This window comes from Macrobrachium rosenbergii, chromosome 51, assembly GCF_040412425.1.
Source record: "Macrobrachium rosenbergii isolate ZJJX-2024 chromosome 51, ASM4041242v1, whole genome shotgun sequence".
NCBI classification, from domain to species: Eukaryota; Metazoa; Arthropoda; class Malacostraca; order Decapoda; family Palaemonidae; genus Macrobrachium; species Macrobrachium rosenbergii.
Genome location: NC_089791.1, coordinates 57,128,974 through 57,147,882, shown reverse-complemented (window position 1 = coordinate 57,147,882; position 18,909 = coordinate 57,128,974). Strand labels below are relative to the sequence as shown.

Here is an 18,909-nt window from a genome sequence, read left to right as displayed (position 1 = left end):
TGCACAATGTGATGTAGCCCTGACGGCGGTACCTTCCTACCGGGGTTAACTTAGATATTAGAAGGTTACTTACTGGTCATCATTCTTTGATTTGCCAGTTTAGAGGTTGAACTAAGTTTCTTCTACAGTAAATATATTTTATAGTATTTCATAAGACTATAAGAAATTAGAAAAAGAAAACAGATCAATAATAATACTAACCAGCCGAGCCCCATGAACAAGATTTGGAGCCATATCCAGGCCAAAAGGTTACATACAAGCATCCCTGGGACATTGAAGAGTATCCATGTAGCAAAATTCAGTCCACTAGGTTGGCTGAAAGAGCTGTCAGAGAAAAAAAAAACATTTTTAAAGTGGAGAAAGCTATTTCGAGGATAGGTTTATGTTTTATTGTCCTTGTAAAAAATAACAATTGACATTTCATAAAGTCCAAGAGGAGAATTGTTAAGTTCCTACATGTATTCCATTAGTCCGTTTGAAAAACTAAAAAAAAAATGTTACTATGCAGAGGCTTTTTGTATGCTTGCGGAAACACGGCAGAGTTATAGTGTTGCTCTTAGTGAGCCTAAATCTATCATGTCCTGTGTTTTCCCGACAAGGTTTTTTTTTTTTATGTTTTGTATGTCTTGTTAATGAAATGATTTTGCTTTTGAAAATGAACTATAGTAGTATGCTGATCTCAGCAACTGTTGGCCTTTACAAAGAACTGGAGTAAATTAGTAAGCTTTATTATTGGTGTGACATGAGGCTGAAGTGTAGTAAAGCAAAGGCCTTATTAAATCAGTGATTCACTGTTCACTGGTACCACCATACGTAATCATTCGGAATGTTCGAAAATATATGGCATGAGTTTTGACGCTATGCACTTTTTTCCTGCGCAGAGTTTAAATAATTCTCAAAAGATGGAGATTTTTGGGGGTGGGAAATAATGTACTAGTGGTGGGATTATATCCATTTTGTATGGACCAACATCATGTCACTTGAATAACTATTAATCATCTAAATATAAAATCTGTGACTTGAATGTATTTGATCTCATTCAGTGTATACAGCCATGGGCAGCAGAGTTGTGACCAGCAGAAGTTCAGTCAACTTAAGCCTAAGTAACAATAGATAAGATAAGCTTAAGCGGACTAAACCTCTGCCAGACAGAATTCTGCTGCCCATTGCTTTGTACACCGAGTGAGATCAAGTACAAAGCCTTGTACATTCAAGTCATAAAGTATATATTGACAAACCTAATAATTATACAAGTCAAAGGCAGCGCTAAAATCACCTTGAACAATAATGGACCTATTCCCATATCTTCCGTAGGGGGCTAGTGCCGTCAGTGCACCTCACGGGGTGCACTGTAGGCATTACTAAAAGCTGTTTGCAATGTCCCTTTGGCCCCGAGTTGCAACCACTATCATTCCTTTTACCGTACCTCCTTTCATATCTTTCTTCCATATCCATGGTCACCTTAGATGTTATTAATTTTATCTAACAGTGGATCCTGTTTAGCTAGTTGTTTCCTGTAAACATAGTGTCAAGGAAGCAAGTGTTTAGATCTAAATTATTTTTAATGCCAGTGACAGAGATACAGCGTTGGCTAAGAAGTTTAGCTGTCGGATAGCACGCTGTTGGCCCAGCGTTCGATTCTCCGACCGGCCAATGAAGAATTAGAGAATTTATTTTTGGTGATAGAAATTCATTTCTCGTCATAATGTGGTTCGGATTCCACAATAAGCTGTAGGTCCCGTTGCTAGGTAACCAATTGGTTCTTAGCCACGTAAAATAAATCTAATCCTTCGGGCCAGCCCTAGGAGAGCTGTTAATCAGCTCAGTGGTCGGTTAAACTAAGGTATACTTAACTTTCTTAGTGAAATTTTGCAAAAGTGGAAGGTCGTCTTCTACAGTACCAGTGAAGATGGATGAAAGTACACAAAGTATAAATTCGAAGTGAGTTGGTGGTGTCGAGGTGTGTTTAACTCTATATTACGGTACTGACGTCACGTAAACATGGTCAAATGCATTGCTGATCCGTGGTAGCCTGATGTGCTGTGTTGATGCTTCGTCAATTTCAGATGTTATGATTTTAGTAAAGAAATGTTACGTTTTTGCGCTAAAACGGAGGCAAACATTCTTTTCCTGTTGTTGTTAAGATGCAATGTGTTTATGGGATCTTATATGTGTGATACGATTTGTATGACACAACTCGGGGTTAGTGTTCACCAGTGTGTTCAGGTGTGAGTGCCAAGCGACGAAGACATAGAGATAGCAGATATCTTGAAGCTGCTAAGTAATTGTCCAAAGGCCCGCTGCCGTTTCCTTTACATCTTTGAAGTGGCAGCGGCGGCGGCGAGAGAGAGAGAGAGAGAGAGAGAGAGAGAGAGAGAGAGAGAGAGAGAGAGAGAGAGAAATTGTTGCAGTATGTATGTCTACGTGGGAAGAGCGAGTTTCTCCAAATATTCAACAGGATCCGTCCTCTCTCGACTTATTGACGGTTTATAAACAAAGTCGCCCCAGTTATTCATGATGAAAAAAGTCCTGTCTACAACGCCGCTTGCCACTGGTATTTTGAAAAGAGAGGAAACGACAAACTTCCCGACGCCAGAAATTGTTGTAGTCAGCCCTCATACAGTAATGTGAAACAAGCACTGCAACATGGAGTTTCTGCTAGTCTGGTTAAACACTATTTCGAAAACAGTAGCGATAAAACTTACTGAGTTTGATAACAACAAGAGGAACCTAATCTGGATCTTTTCCACCCAAACTGTCCAGGTTATGTGAGTTTCTTAAATATTCCTTAAACTGTAATTCAAGACGACGGGTGTCAGTGAGGAAAGAGTGTTTACATGTTTTCATCGGAGAAATAACGTCTTTTATTGTGTTGCCTTTGTTCATGAACGCTGTGATGCGAATGATTTTAGCAGAGATTTTTAAGTAAAGATGGTGTTTTATATTCTCACAGTTCAGTGAACTGGTGTATATTTATATTCTATATAGTTCATATATATAACTTATATATATATATATATATATATATATATATATATATATTAAAAAATACATTAATGATGGAAGGAGATATATGATACAGAATATTCTTTTGAGAACAGTGCGGAAGCAATAAACTTCACAAAAGCTTACTTTTCTAAAACTGACATCATGACTAGGTTCGGAGCAGTTCCTGTAACAACTCCTGTACCGCCTGTGTTGGAAGAGTAAGCCACTCCCAGGAGGAGAGCCCGAGCCATGAGATCTCTTTCAGTTTTCATAGGCTTAGTGTCCCGATTTTCTTCGTCAGCAGATTTTGTAACGATGTCTAAGCTACCTCCAGTTGCAGTCTCTCCATTTTCTGCATCGACTTGCACTCTGAAAAACAAGTAAAATTTAATTAATGAGAACATTTGAAAATTTACTAACACTATAAAAAGGTGTCAGCGTGATTTATATCATTAGAAACATCACTAAAATGTTCACAGTCCGACAATTCAGTTTATTTCTATGACAAAACGTTGAATATTCTAAGTAAGAAGGAGGCCATCTTAGAATAATGGCTGCCATTCTGGCAATTCTGGTGGCTAGGGCATTTCTCTTTTAGAGTGACAAGTACGGAGCAGCGTGGAAATTTTCCAGCTTGTGTCGCCGTCTGAACGCATACGTCATGTATATACCTCATTAAAACCATTCCTTGTTAAATAAGCTATGGCGAGGACAGATTTACACACAGAGTTCTATATAAGAAAGCAACATATTACCCCTCAGGTAATCCAGCTTCAACGTATCAGATTTCTTTACTGAGATGTATCATGACGATGGCGATTTTTGCTGGTCTAAGTAATGCATTTTGCAGATAAAGCTTCCAAATTGATTGAGGGTTGTAATCATTGGCTAACTGAGGCTAGAAATTATATAGAATTACTGCTGGCTGCAAGCTACCTTGAATGTTCAAGTGTGGGCTCTACTTTTATTGGGTCTTTGGTAATTACCAGATTTTACCGCTCAGTTAATAATGGGAGACCTGACCCAGGAAGAATCCAATTATCATAAAGGTTACCTGTTTATTTTAGTTAGGTGTCTACGTTCAGCGCTTGTTTCATTGATGCTCTATCGTCGTTAGAGATCAGTCCTGTAGTAATTACTGTATGGGTTGATGTCGTCAATGAATTCATTCAGTGCGGAAATACTGTGCCAATACTGGGCATTTCAGTGGCTGGTTCAGTAAAGTCCTTTAGTTTCCGGTTTTGAGTACTTAAAAATGACCTTTGGATATCCTTGGAATATCCTTGCTAATCAAGTATGTTATATATATATATATATATATATATATATATATATATATATATATATATATATATATATATATGATATTTATATATATATATATATATATATATATATACATTAATATATATATATATATATATATATATATATATATATATATATACATATATATATATGTATATGCATATATATACATTTATATATATATATATAATATATATATATACATATATATATATGTATATATGCATATATATATATATATATATATATATATATATATATATATATATATATATATATATATATATATATATATATATATATATATAGAGAGAGAGAGAGAGAGAGAGAGAGAGAGAGAGAGAGAGAGAAGTATCCTGCAACTCACCTGGGATTGTCAATCACATAACCTTGATTATCCACACCAGTCGGTACCATTTCCAACTTATTCTTATCAGTGTTGTCGGACGTTTCTAATTCATCTTTCTTGTCATGGATGCTTTCCTGAAAATAAAGGAAGTAAATTGTAAAATAAAACTTTCACTTTCGGAAGACTCAGGACTACTTGGATGAGACCTATGAGAAGGGAGCCTCCTGGAGATGAGGGAGTATTCGTGGAAGTGAAACAACAGGAAACACTTTAATGGCGGACTTCACAGAGGCCCTGTAATTCATGTATCTATATGTATATAACATTATATATATATATATATATATATATATATATATATATATATATATATATATATATATATATATATATATATATATATATGTATATATATGTACATATAATTATATATATATATATTATATATATATATATATATATATATATATATATATATATATATATATAAACTGGAATGTAGAAAATATTAGAGAAACGTATTAGCCTGGCTTCATTGGACAATCTTATGAACATCATCATCCCAGCGTTCGACTCTCCGACCGGCCAGAAGAATTAGAGGAGTTTATTTCTGGTGATAAAAATTCATTTCTCGTCATAACGTGGTTCGGATTCCACAATAAGCTGTAGGTCCCGTTGCTAGGTAACCAGTTGGTTCTTAGCCACGTAAAATAAATCTAATCCTTCGGGCCAGCCCTAGAAGAGCTGTTAATCAGCTCAGTGGTTTGGTTAAACTAAGATATACTCAACTTATGAACACCATTTGCAGGCTTTTCCTGGTGGCAGAATGGAGTTGAACAAGCTCTCGGTAACACCCAGTTTTATAACCTCTATTTCTGATCATTGTATTATAATACGATTACCTAACCTGGTTTTTATATTTTCTATGAACTGTTCAAGCAAATATTATTATTATTATGAAGAATAGTATCTGTGGCAAAAAAAACTATGAGCGCCATTATATAGAAAGAATGGCCAATCAACCCTTTGCTTCCTTTACTTACCGGATATAATTCATCTAGGATAGCGTTCACGATTGACACCATCATAGCCGTCGTGGCAGTGTTGGAGATCCACATGGAGAGGAAAGTCGTCACGATCATGAACCCTGCCATCAGACGAGCAGGACTCTGACCTACAAGTACAGTGACCCTCACTAGAGCATTGCTGATGCACCCACACTCCCCCCTAAAAAAAATTATGGCCTTACGCTTTACTGAGCAGTGGCTGAAATAAATAGCATGAAACTATGTTTCACAGGATACACAACTGATCGCAGTTTTGCATGGTGCAAAGGAAATGCATAAGTCTCTCTCACTTTAGGGTGAATACTTTTTTTTACGGAAAGACATCGATGTTTGGTTTGTAAACATGATCACGTCACCTTGACCTTTTGTTTTTCGTTTGTTTTTCTTTATCATCCTACGACAGAGTACAACCGTTCAGCTTACCAAATGAATTTTTAAACAGGCTAGTAAGACTATATATTAAAAAACGAAAGGACTATATTTTTTAACTGAAAGATATATAGATATAAATTATTTACTCTTAAAAGGTGAAACATCCGTAGTACTTGAAGTTATGTAGAGAAAATAAATCAAATAATACCCTGCAACCTTTGTATATATTCTAGTGCAGACATTTGGCCTAATCTCCCTCTTCCTTTTTAAATTGAAATCGTGCGCATGCGCTCACTTACCGACGCGAAGAATGACCATGAGAGCGATTCGTTTGTGGAGATGACAGTGCTCGACGCACACGGCTACCATGAGACCTCCGAGGAACATCATGTTTGTCGTTTTCATGTAGACCAGACAACATTCCGCCGTTGAGAGAATGCCCAACAACGGGAAGGCAAACACAGGAATAAGTGACGTCACTGCCATAGGGATCACTTCCGTCATCCAGTAACACGCCATCACCAGGATGACGTACCCGCATTTTGCCTCCTGCATTTGCAAAAGAAACGTTAACATTTACTTCCGCCAGGTGCATTCGAGCTATCTTTTCTAAGCAAGTATGAATGTAGTGTGATAAGGTCCAAGGGCACTTGCGTTTGTAACGATTCATGTAATAATGAGGTGAAGTTGTTCGACTGCGAGAAGCAGGGTAGGTATGCAGAAATGTGAACGGGGAATTTGGCTAATTATCTCTCTTTCTCAACGTGTTTATTTTCTCTCTCTCTCTCTCTCTCTCTCTCTCTCTCTCTCTCTCTCTCTCTCTCTCATGTAAGTGGCACTGAGAAAGAAAGTTAATGGGTGATATTGAATTGCTCCTCATAATGAGACAAATTGACAGTAGCCGTCACTAATACATTCATCTGGAACAACAGAAAAAGTTTCCACATTCTCAACTCGATAGAAGAAAAAAAAAAAGCAAAACATTTCACGTAAAGGGTAAATCGAAACATACATAATTATAAATGGACAAGTTACGTGCAAACGGCAACGGACGCAAGCCTGAAAGTACAAAAAGAAAAAATTATGATACAGTAGGTAGTACAGAAGAAGCATTATTGACACTGAATCTAGATTTGACGATGGACGTTCGCATCGACGAGTCTGCGTATGTCGAGAATTTAAAAGACTACTCAAATAACCTTCGCAGGAGGTAATTATCTTCGTCCTGTTTCTCACAAGGAAATGCGCTCTTTTTGGTTCCCGGAAAGACGCATTCAACAAGCTAAGGGGAGCAGCTAATTGTACGGTTGGCTAGCCATCCAGAACCAGCGTCTCAATGGGTTAATTGCCAGCTTCAGGATATATTACTTTTCATACAAAATGAACTTGGCCGAGTATGTTCTTTAACTCATGGTGAACTTGAAACAGGTTATCACCTTTTACTGTTACTTTTAATGTATTCTGATTTTTACCTGCAGAAAATTATATGAGCACTTCAGCAGTCAGCGCAAAAGAAAGGTCTTTATATTAACTCGTGGAATTATTTCAGGCTGCTAAATATCATGAATAGCCAAGCAGTAATCTGTGAATGGCTGGAATGAAAACTTCATGCATTCATGGTAAAAAAGTTTTCTTCCTCAGTGTATTTCTAACAAAGGCCCAGCAAATTCCTTTGTGTACTTTTAGCAAAGGTCCAGCAAACTCCGTGCTTGATAGATCATTTGTGACTTACAGTCAAGGAAGTTGCCATTGCCATTCCTTACAGTGGACAGTGGTTTGTTCGCCACTCTGGAGGACCATTTTCTGATGACTGGCTGAAAACCTGTACTTGGTTGCACACCTTTTCTTTAGGGCAGTTGCTCTCGAGTACCAATTTTATTGGCACTCATTATGGAAGTAACACTTATCTATAGTACTGCTTTCTAAAACCACGGCAGTAGTCTGTCCTTAGCCATGGCTGACCTTACACGCAAACACACATACATATATGTATACATATATATATATATATATATATATATATATATATATATATATATATATATATATGTGTGTGTGTGTGTGTGTGTGTGTGTGTGTGTGTGTGTACATGTATATTACCCATCGGGGAATAAGTTTTTGTACTGGTTGTAGGCTCCCCAACCAGAACATTCTAACACGGGAATCGCTCTAAAATTTGTAAAACTTATATTGAAATAGATGATTTCAGCATAAGTTACGCGACAAATCCATCCGAATTGCCTATACTTGAGACGATGTTTATTTAACTACTAGTCCCCCAGTTAAATACCCAGACCTCCTCCATTCAGTTTGACCTGAGTTGACTGTATCTTTGGACATTCTGTCTTCTCCTCTCTTCACATAAGGTCGGTTAGCTGTCTTTGTTATTGTTGTTTTTTACGTGTACTGTATTCTACGAATTTTATTTATTTGTGGAATTCCATATCTTTTACAGTAAATTTTAGATTAATTCATTCAACAATTAACCGTTTTCCTGTTGATGTAATGAAATATTACGAAACGTTGGAAATAAAAAATTCTATATATATATATATACATATAATATTTATGCACACACACACACATATATATATATACATATACGTATGTATATATATATATATATACATATATATATATATATATATATATATATATATATATATATATATATATATATATATATATATATATATATATATATATATATATATGTAGCCAGTTGGGTGAAAAACGCCGTAGGCAATTTGTGGTATGCAAAGCATAACCTCCTCCCTTTCCATACTGCCATGAAAAACCAGTGAGGACTATAAACTTGATAAGTTCATAGACTAAGTGTTCAGGGTATAGATTCAATAATCTGCTTAATTTACGAAAACAGAAGTCTTTGAATTTCAAGTTACAATTTTGTCTTCGCCCTCCCATAGTGGACTATACAAACATACACAGTATAAATGTATATTTTCACATTCATATTTATACCATATATATGTACACATATATACTGTATATGTATATATATACACATAAATTATATATATATATATATATATATATATATATATATATATATATATATATATATACATACATACATAAGAGCTAGACAGCAATTGTTCTCGATGGCAATTATTATAGTTATAGTTGTTTCAAAACTTCATTAATATTGAGCAATCAGTCAGTCAATCTATATATATATATATATATATATATATATATATATATATATATATATATATATATATATATATATATATATATATATATATATATATATATATATATATATATACATACACACACACTGCATATCGCAAATAAATGTTCACAGAGATATACATCAAAACAAAGTTAATTTCAACTTACCTCATGCTGTCCCACTATTGGCATAATGGCCAGTAGGAGAGGAACTATCATCACAAAAAAGTATCTCCAGTTGTTCTTCAGCCATATTATAGATGGACTAGGTCTCATTTTGGATGACTTTCTCACTCTCAATAACGGACTGCTGGTTGTCTCCTTTAGTTATCTAGTTGTCTTTGGTTTTCAAGTGCATTTAATATCAAGCTTCGTTGACGATCCTGTAGCTCTTAGTATAGAAAAGTTCTGAAAAAGAAATAGAGAATACAGAAGTCTCAAAGTAGCATGATTCGAAGTGGATTGTGTGTGTTTACAGTAACGAATAACCCGTAGGGGGTTAGTGCCGTCAGTGCACCTCGCGCGATGCAGTGTAGGCATTACTTAAGGTTCTTTGCATCGTCCCTTTGGCCCCTAGCTGCAACCTCTTTCATTCCTTTTACTGTGCCTCTGTTCATACACTTTTTTCTGTTTTACTTTTCACCCTCTCTTATTATTTATTCTCAGTTTCAGCGCAGAATGTCCTCTTAGGTCCCATCGCTTAGCCTTTGGCCTAAAGTCTATTTCCCATTCCATTCCACAATAACGAACGGAATTATAAAAGTAGTGCCTGATGGAGGCCGTAATGTCGTATTTCACTTTATCTTTGTATTTCGAAATAACTGATTTTTTTTTTACTGATGTCAATGCATTGCAGTAAGAGCACTTTATTACTCCCCCCAAAAATGGAAGAAAACAGTGTCAGTCATCACATGAAACTGTGATAGAGAGCTGTATGGTATCTCTGTAAAGAAAGGTAACATTGCCTGCGATAAAGACAGAAAGGACATGCTTTCAGAAACATGCATATATATATATATATATATATATATATATATATATATATATATATATATATATATATACCTATATATATATATATATATATATATATATATATATATATATATATATATATATATATATATATATATATATATATATATATATATATATATATATATATATATATAATAGTAACGTGTCAAGAGAGAATACATCGTAACAGGTGTAACTGAGATAAGATCTTGAAGAACAGAAACAGTACGGAGGAGAGTAACAGACAGGTCCAAACAATATGTTACAGCCGTTCCGCTTCCCTTCCGGTTAAAACATTTTCCTTCATGCCTGACGCAGCACAGTAATAACCTAAGTTACTTGAAGACAAATTTCTTTTCACTTGTTGAATGTCTGAGGTATTCTGAGTAATCTTCATTACAGTTTACGTCAAGATATTGTTTAAAACAATAGAAATATAGTGTTTTTACCCTCGCTGTCGATAGAAAAATTGACGTGCAGTTGTGATATATGAGGCTGTATTTTTTAACAAAATAACTTACACTGATAAATAATGAGAGTACTGGTAGACTACCATTTGAAGAAAATGAGCACAAAACTGAAACTATTAATGCAAAAGCGAAGGATGAACAAATGCTCTGTTGTATCGACGAGCCTGTAGTGGGTCCTGCCTGGGATGAGCTGTGTGACGTCATTGTTTGGCCGACCTGTCTTAGTGGGTCCTGACCTGACAGTAGCTTCTTAGAGGCACGAGTTCTTAATAACCTGAGGCAATGGCTCTTACACTGTGGATAAAGCAGCATCTGACATGCGCTCTTTGCTCCATTTAGATCGTGACAGAATCGATGAATGGTGGCCTTCAGAAGCATTTTCAGCTACAGACCAGAGAAACATAGAGGGATGTTGTGTCTCGTTCCATGACAAAGCAAAGAAGTCCACCTGACAAACTTAGTGTTTCGTTGAGTCATGTATAAGAGTGTATTTATCTCCAGGTTGTTACCACTTAATAGGCACAGCACTTGGCCTTTGGCCAAAGTTCTATATTCTACTCCGCTTAATAGGTACAGCACTTGGCCTTTGGCCAAAGTTCTATATTCTACGAGAGTAGAATATAGAACTTTGGCCAAAGGCCAAGTGCTGTACCTATTAAGTGGTAACAACCGGGAGATAAATAAACTCCTATACATGACTCACCGAAAAACTAAGTTTGTCAGGTGGACTTCTTTGCTTTGTCATGGAACGAGACACAACATCCCTCTATGTTTTTCTGGTCTTATAGCTGAAACAGCTTCTGAAGGCCACCATTCATCGTGATGGCTGCGAAATTCATCCAAGACTTCCGTGAAGTCTCCCTTGCAATACAAAATTCGTGAACTAAGGGCGAAATCTTCCTTAAGTGCCCTTTCACTATGATATCCCAAGTTAGACCGTCCAACAGGCCCACCAAATCCAGAGCCGTTCCTCTCTCTCTCTCTCTCTCTCTCTCTCTCTCTCTCTCTCTCTCTCTCTCTCTCTCTCTCTCTCTCTCTCTCAGCCGAGTCCAAGTTTTTTTTTCCTCAGGGTCATGTTTACACCTCCCGACCTCACCTTTCGCGACGGGTGAAACGTTAAATGTAAACAAGTGTCCGTCAGTACCAGTACCCTCCGAACTACTCATTACCATTCTGTGCCCTTTCAAATACGATGATTTTACAGTAATTTAAAGTTAAATATGTAGAAATTAGTTACATAGTCAAACACTAGTATATACAAAGTGATAATAGTTTTCAATAAATTCAAATAATTATTTAAAGTACAGTGAACCAAGAAAGATGAGGCAGAAAGAACGAAAACCATTTAGAGTATAAAACTTAATATACTGTATATTTATCCCTATACAAATGTACTTTATGTATACATGTGAACAAGGGAAACACAGAAATGATCCACATTTGGACGCATGTAGGTTGGTCCCCTGCATTCAACCAAATCAAGAAGAAAAACTTGTCATCAAGCATGATTCTTAGGGGAAAATAAGCATTTCATAACAGAATAGGATAGAATATAGAATTTGGGCAAAAGCCAAGCGCTGGGATCTGTGAAGAAAGAGAATATGAATGGAAGTACATTAAAAGGAATGAAAGGGGCTGTAGCTATGGGCCGAAGGGACGCTGCAAATAACCTTAAGTGAGGTGCACTGACAGCACGTCTTCCCTACGGGGCGCAGAGACAGCCAAAATGACCTTAACCATCTAATTAGGGATGGATCAATCACAAAACATTTTCAAGCGTTGGCCAAAAATGGCTGCAAGGAAGAGCCCATGCTACAGATTCAGTTCCAGATGCATGTCTTTTCCCATTAGATAGGTTTACCTTCCGGTTGTTCGCAGGTTTTTTTTTGGATGAGGTTGCTGGCCTTATTCCGTTCCCCACCCTGGCTGTGGCCCACCACAATAGATCCTCATCTCTCCCAAGTGTTCTTTTTACTCTCTTTTTACGGTAACAAGGACATGCTACCAGGCAGTACGCAGAAAGAATATTAGAGTAATCTTTTTAAACAGGAGTAAATATTAAACATTAGACATAAAGTATAAAAAGCAATGTAGTTTGTCGGAGGGAGAGAGAGAGAGAGAGAGAGAGAGAGAGAGAGAGAGAGAGAGAGAGAGAGAGAGAGAGAGAGAGAGTGTCTGATATCTTTATCGTCTACAGGCGTTTCCTTTTTTACCGCAATAAAGAAAGAAAATAAGAACGGGAGAGAGAAAAACGACTTGACTTACTTATATGACTAAAAAATTGAACCCTGAGGGAAAGACTGTAGAGTCTAGACCAGTGCTTCTCAAACTTTTTGACCTCGGGGCGCACCTATGAAATAACCAAAACTTTGGGGCGCATCATTGATTTTCATATGGAAAAATTAGTCATGAAATTTGAGAATAGGAAAATGATAAAGAAGTATCTGAAACAACCGTTTATTTTTTTTAGGCATATTTTACGTTTAAGTATCCTAATGTGAAACGTGCTTGATAAAATTTCTCAATTTCCCAAATAAACATACTTTTATCTTTCATCAATGCATTTGACATTTGATCTATTTTTACATTTAATGTTAACCCTTGTTCAAAAACTGGAAAACTGCAATAAAACAGTCATAGCTTTCGTAGCTATTGAAGGATAGTCTGCTTTGATTGAAATCCAAAACTGATCGATGGGCACCGACTTATGCTTGATTTTGAAGCCACGATCAGTAGATATGGTAGCTAGCTCCTCCTCTCCTATTAACGAAAAGCCAGCGTCAGCAGTTGAAATGTCAAAGAAAGGGTTGCGAATCCAATCGTATTGCTCGGTGTTTATTGATGGAAAGTAATGGTTCAGATTACCATCCAGAAGTACTAAATGATCCACTATTTAAGGAATTAAATTGTCTGAATGGCCTTCTCTAACCAAAGGAAACTTTCCAAACAGCCTAAACTAGCTTTTCTTTTCCAAACTGCTAGTTTTTCTCTGGAATACTTTCATTTTGTTGGTAGATGAGAGAAGGTTTTCATTTCCATTTTGCATGGACACGTTCAGACTATTCTAGTGCTGAACCTAAAGCCCACATTTCAGAAGTTCACAAATTCCACTTTTATTTTATGTATTTTTTTCTCAAAAAAATGCCAATAGTTCTTGACGAAGTTCAAGCAGAGTGTGTGTTGTGAATCCATGTTTTCACAAAGTAGCTCCAATATACGAGCTTTTACTGGTCTAGTCTTAATGAAATTGACCTTTACGACAACTTGATCTTGATCAAAAACGTCTTTCAATTTAGTACCAAGGTTTTTTTTTTTTTTCCATCAGGGCCTCTCTGTGTGCAAGAAACATTGAGTTACTATAATGTTGGGATGGTGTTGCTCTACAAACGATGCAAGACTTTGAATAGAACCAGCCATTGATGGGGCTCCATCAGTACAAATTCCGACACGCGACTTCCAGGAGAAATTCCATTTCTCAAAATAATGATTTAAAACATGAAAAATATCCTCATCTTTAGCAGTGGTAAGCAATTCTTTGCAACAAAGATACTGAAGTACTATATTATCCCCATCAGTAAAGCGAATAAAGGTGATTGGTTGCGCTTTGTTGGTTATGTCAATTGATTCATCAACTTGGAGTGCAAAGTATGAATCCTGAAGTTTATTACAGCAAACATTTTCTTCAATATTGTTAGACCTTCCCAGAATATGCCTATGAACCGTATCATTTGATAATGGAATTTTACTTGTTTCTCTGCATCGTCTCCTAAAATAGCCTTAATCATCTTTTTACAAGCGGGCAAAATAATAGATTCAGCAAGAGTATGAGACCTCATTTTTACGGATGTCACTTCCGATATTTCCTAAGAATCAATTTGAGCTTTCTCAGATACCGTTGCTCTACTTTCGAAAACAATTGCTTGCTTTGTTTGTTGCTCAAGTCATCTTTTGAAATAACTTACGTGTTTTCCTTGAAGACTGACTGCAATGCGATGTTTGAAAATGCTTACTTAATTTACTAGGAAGCATCGACATGTTTGACATTTTGCATCCATAGACTAAACACAGTGGCTGAGGAGGCTGATTTCCATCCCCAACCCCGTAAGTTGAATGACTTTTGTCGTATTTGCAATTGGGTCTACTCTTATTTTTCTTCGCTGGACGCTTCATGTCACTTGGAATGGTTTCATTATTAGAATCAAGTTCTTCACTGGTACGTTCCTTGTTTAAAAATCTGTTCATTGTATGGGTAGTTTATTTTTAAGATATATATATATATATATATATATATATATATATATATATATATATATATATATATATATATATATATATATATATATATATATATAAACCACAAATTATAATTCGCCGAGTACGTGTCCTGAACAAGAACTTTGAAAAGTCATGCAACAGCACTGGGGTCTTTACTCTACTGGCTGACCACAATCGCAGAACTGACCTTGCATTTATAGGTCCTACAAAGAGGTCATTGTCCCGAATTATGAACCCCCTTTGATCTGTCATTCACCATATGGTGAAGTTACTAACCTGGATTATATGGCGCTAACCTGGAATACTGTAATTTGGTGTAGCCCCACTGAATTCTGTTACCAACTGACATCAGGGGAAATTTGGTATTAACTTTGTCTTTTTCATTCACCATATGGTGAAATCATTAACCTGGATCAAGTAGGCTTAAGAAAAAAAAATTACCTGTGACGGTTGTCATTTCGGCTAAGATTTCAAAAGAAGATTAGCAGGATATGGAATTACAGAGAATATCTTTTGTTTTTCGAGAGAGAGGAAAGGATTATCCATTGCTTCTTGAAGATTAAACCATTAAGGAATTTACCTTCCAGTTCAAAATGTCAAATGGCGAAAACTTGACTTAGACTTAGAAACCACATACTTGACGTCTCTAAAATAAATGAAAATCAAAGTTTTAAAACACAAACATATTATATAAATTAAATCTTCCATTATCTTGGGGCGCACCTAGCTACCTTGCATGGCGCACTGTTTGAGAAACGCTGGTCTAGACCATAAACTCAGGTCAGTGTGATGACTTGCTCTCCTGAACTAGTTTCTTCTACCTTTTTCTTGTGTGCTACGAGATCCAGGCCGGTGAAAACCGCCCAAATCTTACTTGGCTCTGAGAGATAAGTGGAAGAACAACTCAATAACTGGTTTAAAACTGCTTTCCATAAGTGATTGATCTGTCTTAATGGGGAGATGTACTGAGAGAAGAAGGGATCTTAATAGTTAAGGAGAGAGAGAAGGATTGCATTAGAATAGAGGCGAACGAAGCACTATTTGCGAGTGCAAAGGTACTGTTTTGAACTTATTGTACAGGTGAAAGAAACAGTAAAGATTACTGAACTTTTCTGTTCATAGAGATTATCCTTAAGCCTGCAGTTGAAGGGTGAATGTGGCATAAACTTTTATTTGTTTTTTCTTTTCTTTGGGGAACGGGGGCGGGGGACCACACCTATTAGGAGAACCGGCTCGTAGTTCAGAACAATTACGTTGACATGAACACAAGGTTGTTGCCATGAGGTGTGAAAGTTTTGAATCCATCTGAATGACAGAATTTCGGGGGCCAGAATCCGTCTAATTACGCTTTCGAAAGCAACAAAAAATGCAAAAAAAAAATAAAATAAAAAAAAAATATATATGACCTAAAGGGAAGAAGCGTGTGGCTTTGTTAGTAGGACTGGAGTTATGTCCATTGTTATTTTTATATATACATACTGTATATGTCCAATGCAGCACGAAGGAACGCGTGCTTGAGAATATCACAAAATCCACGTAAGAAGGTGAGTGAAAACCGGGACTTTAAACAAGTACGTTCGTAGTATATTCTACCCGGTTTTCTCTCACCTTCTTACGTGGATTTTGTGACATGTATAATTATTTATGTATATATATATATATATATATATTATATATATATATATACATTATATTTATATTTATATTTATATTTATATATATATACACACACATATGTATATATAATATATATATGTATATATATATACTATGTGTGTGTATAATACATACATACATACATACATATATATATACACACATACTATATATAGGTTACATTAAATCTATCCCATCTTTAGAAAAGAGCCCGTAGCCAGAAACATGGAACCTGTCCTTTGAATAGATAAAAGAATCTTATGCTGTTGCATCTGATTATCACAGAAAAATTATACTCGAATACTGTAGCCTCTTAGAAGAGGTATTTAGTGCTTGTGGGAAGGTTATATGCCTTATTGTTATGTCGTGGCCAGACGTTTACCCTTCGCCGGGAAGTGCGCGGTTAATGGGGGTTGGGAGATGGGGGCAACGTTTGAAGTAAAAAGGTAATAAAAAGCGATTATACATACATACTTACTTACGTACATACATACATACTTATGTATATATATATAATATATATATATATATATATATATATATATATATATATATATATATATATATATATATATATATATATATATATATATATATATATATATATATAATTCCCTATCGGTGATATTACCATGGTAGAACGAACTAGATAATAAACGACATTTGTAGCTTAATGTTTGTGAACAAAAATGTCACGGTATATTTGATAATAATATTCTTACATATACATACCGTATACTGTATATATACAATAATTTAGTTTCGTAATTTGCCGAAACAACACGAAAATGTTCGATAGATTTATCTGTTATTTATGTGGACCTCGCTATATTCATTGCCACGTGTTCCGTGAGAAAGAAGGGTTTATAGAGTTTTCAAGCGTGCCAGAGGGCAGGAAAGCGAGATCTGGATAGAGAGAAATATATAGAGCTAAAACGAGATTGACTGGAGGAGAAAAGATGTGTCGCACAACTGTTGAAGATGGTAATAAATATAAAATATTGTAAGTCTATGATTACCAACGCCATGGAAGACACGGCACTTTAAAGAAGTAGCTTTGTGTCATAGGAGCCTATATTTGTATACTCTCTCTCTCTCTCTCTCTATATATATATATATATATATATATATATATATATATATATATACATTCTGTATATATATATATATATATATATATATATATAGGTATATTTATATTTATATATATATATATATACAGGTATATTTATTTATATGTATATATATACATTATATGTAGATTTATATTTATATAATATATAATATATATATATATTATATTTATATATATATATATATATATATATTATATATATATACATATATATATATATATATATGTGTGTGTGTGTGTGTGTGTGCATGTATGTATGTATGTATATAAATTTCTGACTCACATCGGGATCGAACCCAGGTCTTTCAATTGAAAGGCAAGGGCGCTGCTTACTAGGCCATACAAGTCATAAAAGAATTTGGAACCTGAGTGTCGCTGCACCCTAGGAATTACCTGGGCAAGCTAATTGCTTGCATGCCAGTGTGTTTTCCCAACCTCCCACTCAGCAATGACCCAGTTGATAGCATTTCATTCGAATTGTCCCTTCTGAGTGAATATCATAGAGATAATCAACACACAATCACGTGTGGAGAAAACATGCTGGTATGCAAGCAGTTAGCTTGCCCAGGTAATTCCTTGGGTGCAGTGACACTCAGGTTCCAACTTCTTTTACGACTTGTATGGCCTAGTGAGCAGTGCCCTTGCCTTTCAATCGAAAGACCTGGGTTCGATCCTGATGTGAGTCAGAAATTTATTTCTGTTCCACACGTGATCGTGTGTTGATTATTTCTATGTATGTATATATATGTATGCATGTATGTGTACACGTCTCCTTTTACACAGAGCAGACCTCTTTCATTGTGATACATACAAAAGATTCCTTCTGGTATAGCGAAAGTGACGCCTTATTGTGGCTTTAATATATTCCTTATTGGATTTATTTTGTATAAATCCATTCCATATTTATCAGTGATATTTCCCGAGTATGGTGCTCAAATCTTTCTAATCTAACGAAATACAGAAGGTTAAAAAAAAAAAAAATAACAATTTAGAAATTCCAATGTCTATATTCAAATATTTTCTGTGTTGGACTGATTCCTGAGCTGACAGGGTTCATTGAGAGAGAGAGAGAGA

The 18,909-nt window shown here is 35.6% G+C and overlaps 1 protein-coding gene across 2 annotated transcripts in view; it reads right to left on the bottom strand.

Moving 5' to 3' along the window:
• Positions 1 to 18,909, bottom strand: part of LOC136833428 (solute carrier family 13 member 2-like) — a 41,549-nt gene that overhangs the window by 8,323 nt on the left and 14,317 nt on the right. Inside the window, exons 2-7 of one of the 2 annotated variants that reach the window (XM_067095573.1) lie at positions 9,451 to 9,690; positions 6,384 to 6,633; positions 5,689 to 5,819; positions 4,664 to 4,779; positions 3,133 to 3,357; positions 202 to 324 (exon numbers count right to left, since the gene is read on the bottom strand). In XM_067095573.1, the coding sequence (XP_066951674.1) occupies positions 202 to 324; positions 3,133 to 3,357; positions 4,664 to 4,779; positions 5,689 to 5,819; positions 6,384 to 6,633; positions 9,451 to 9,558 (953 nt within the window). In that variant the 5' untranslated portion in view covers positions 9,559 to 9,690. Of the gene's footprint in view, positions 1 to 201; positions 325 to 3,132; positions 3,358 to 4,663; positions 4,780 to 5,688; positions 5,873 to 6,383; positions 6,634 to 9,450; positions 9,691 to 18,909 lie in introns of those variants that run through there. The other variant, XM_067095571.1, reaches the window with a different exon arrangement.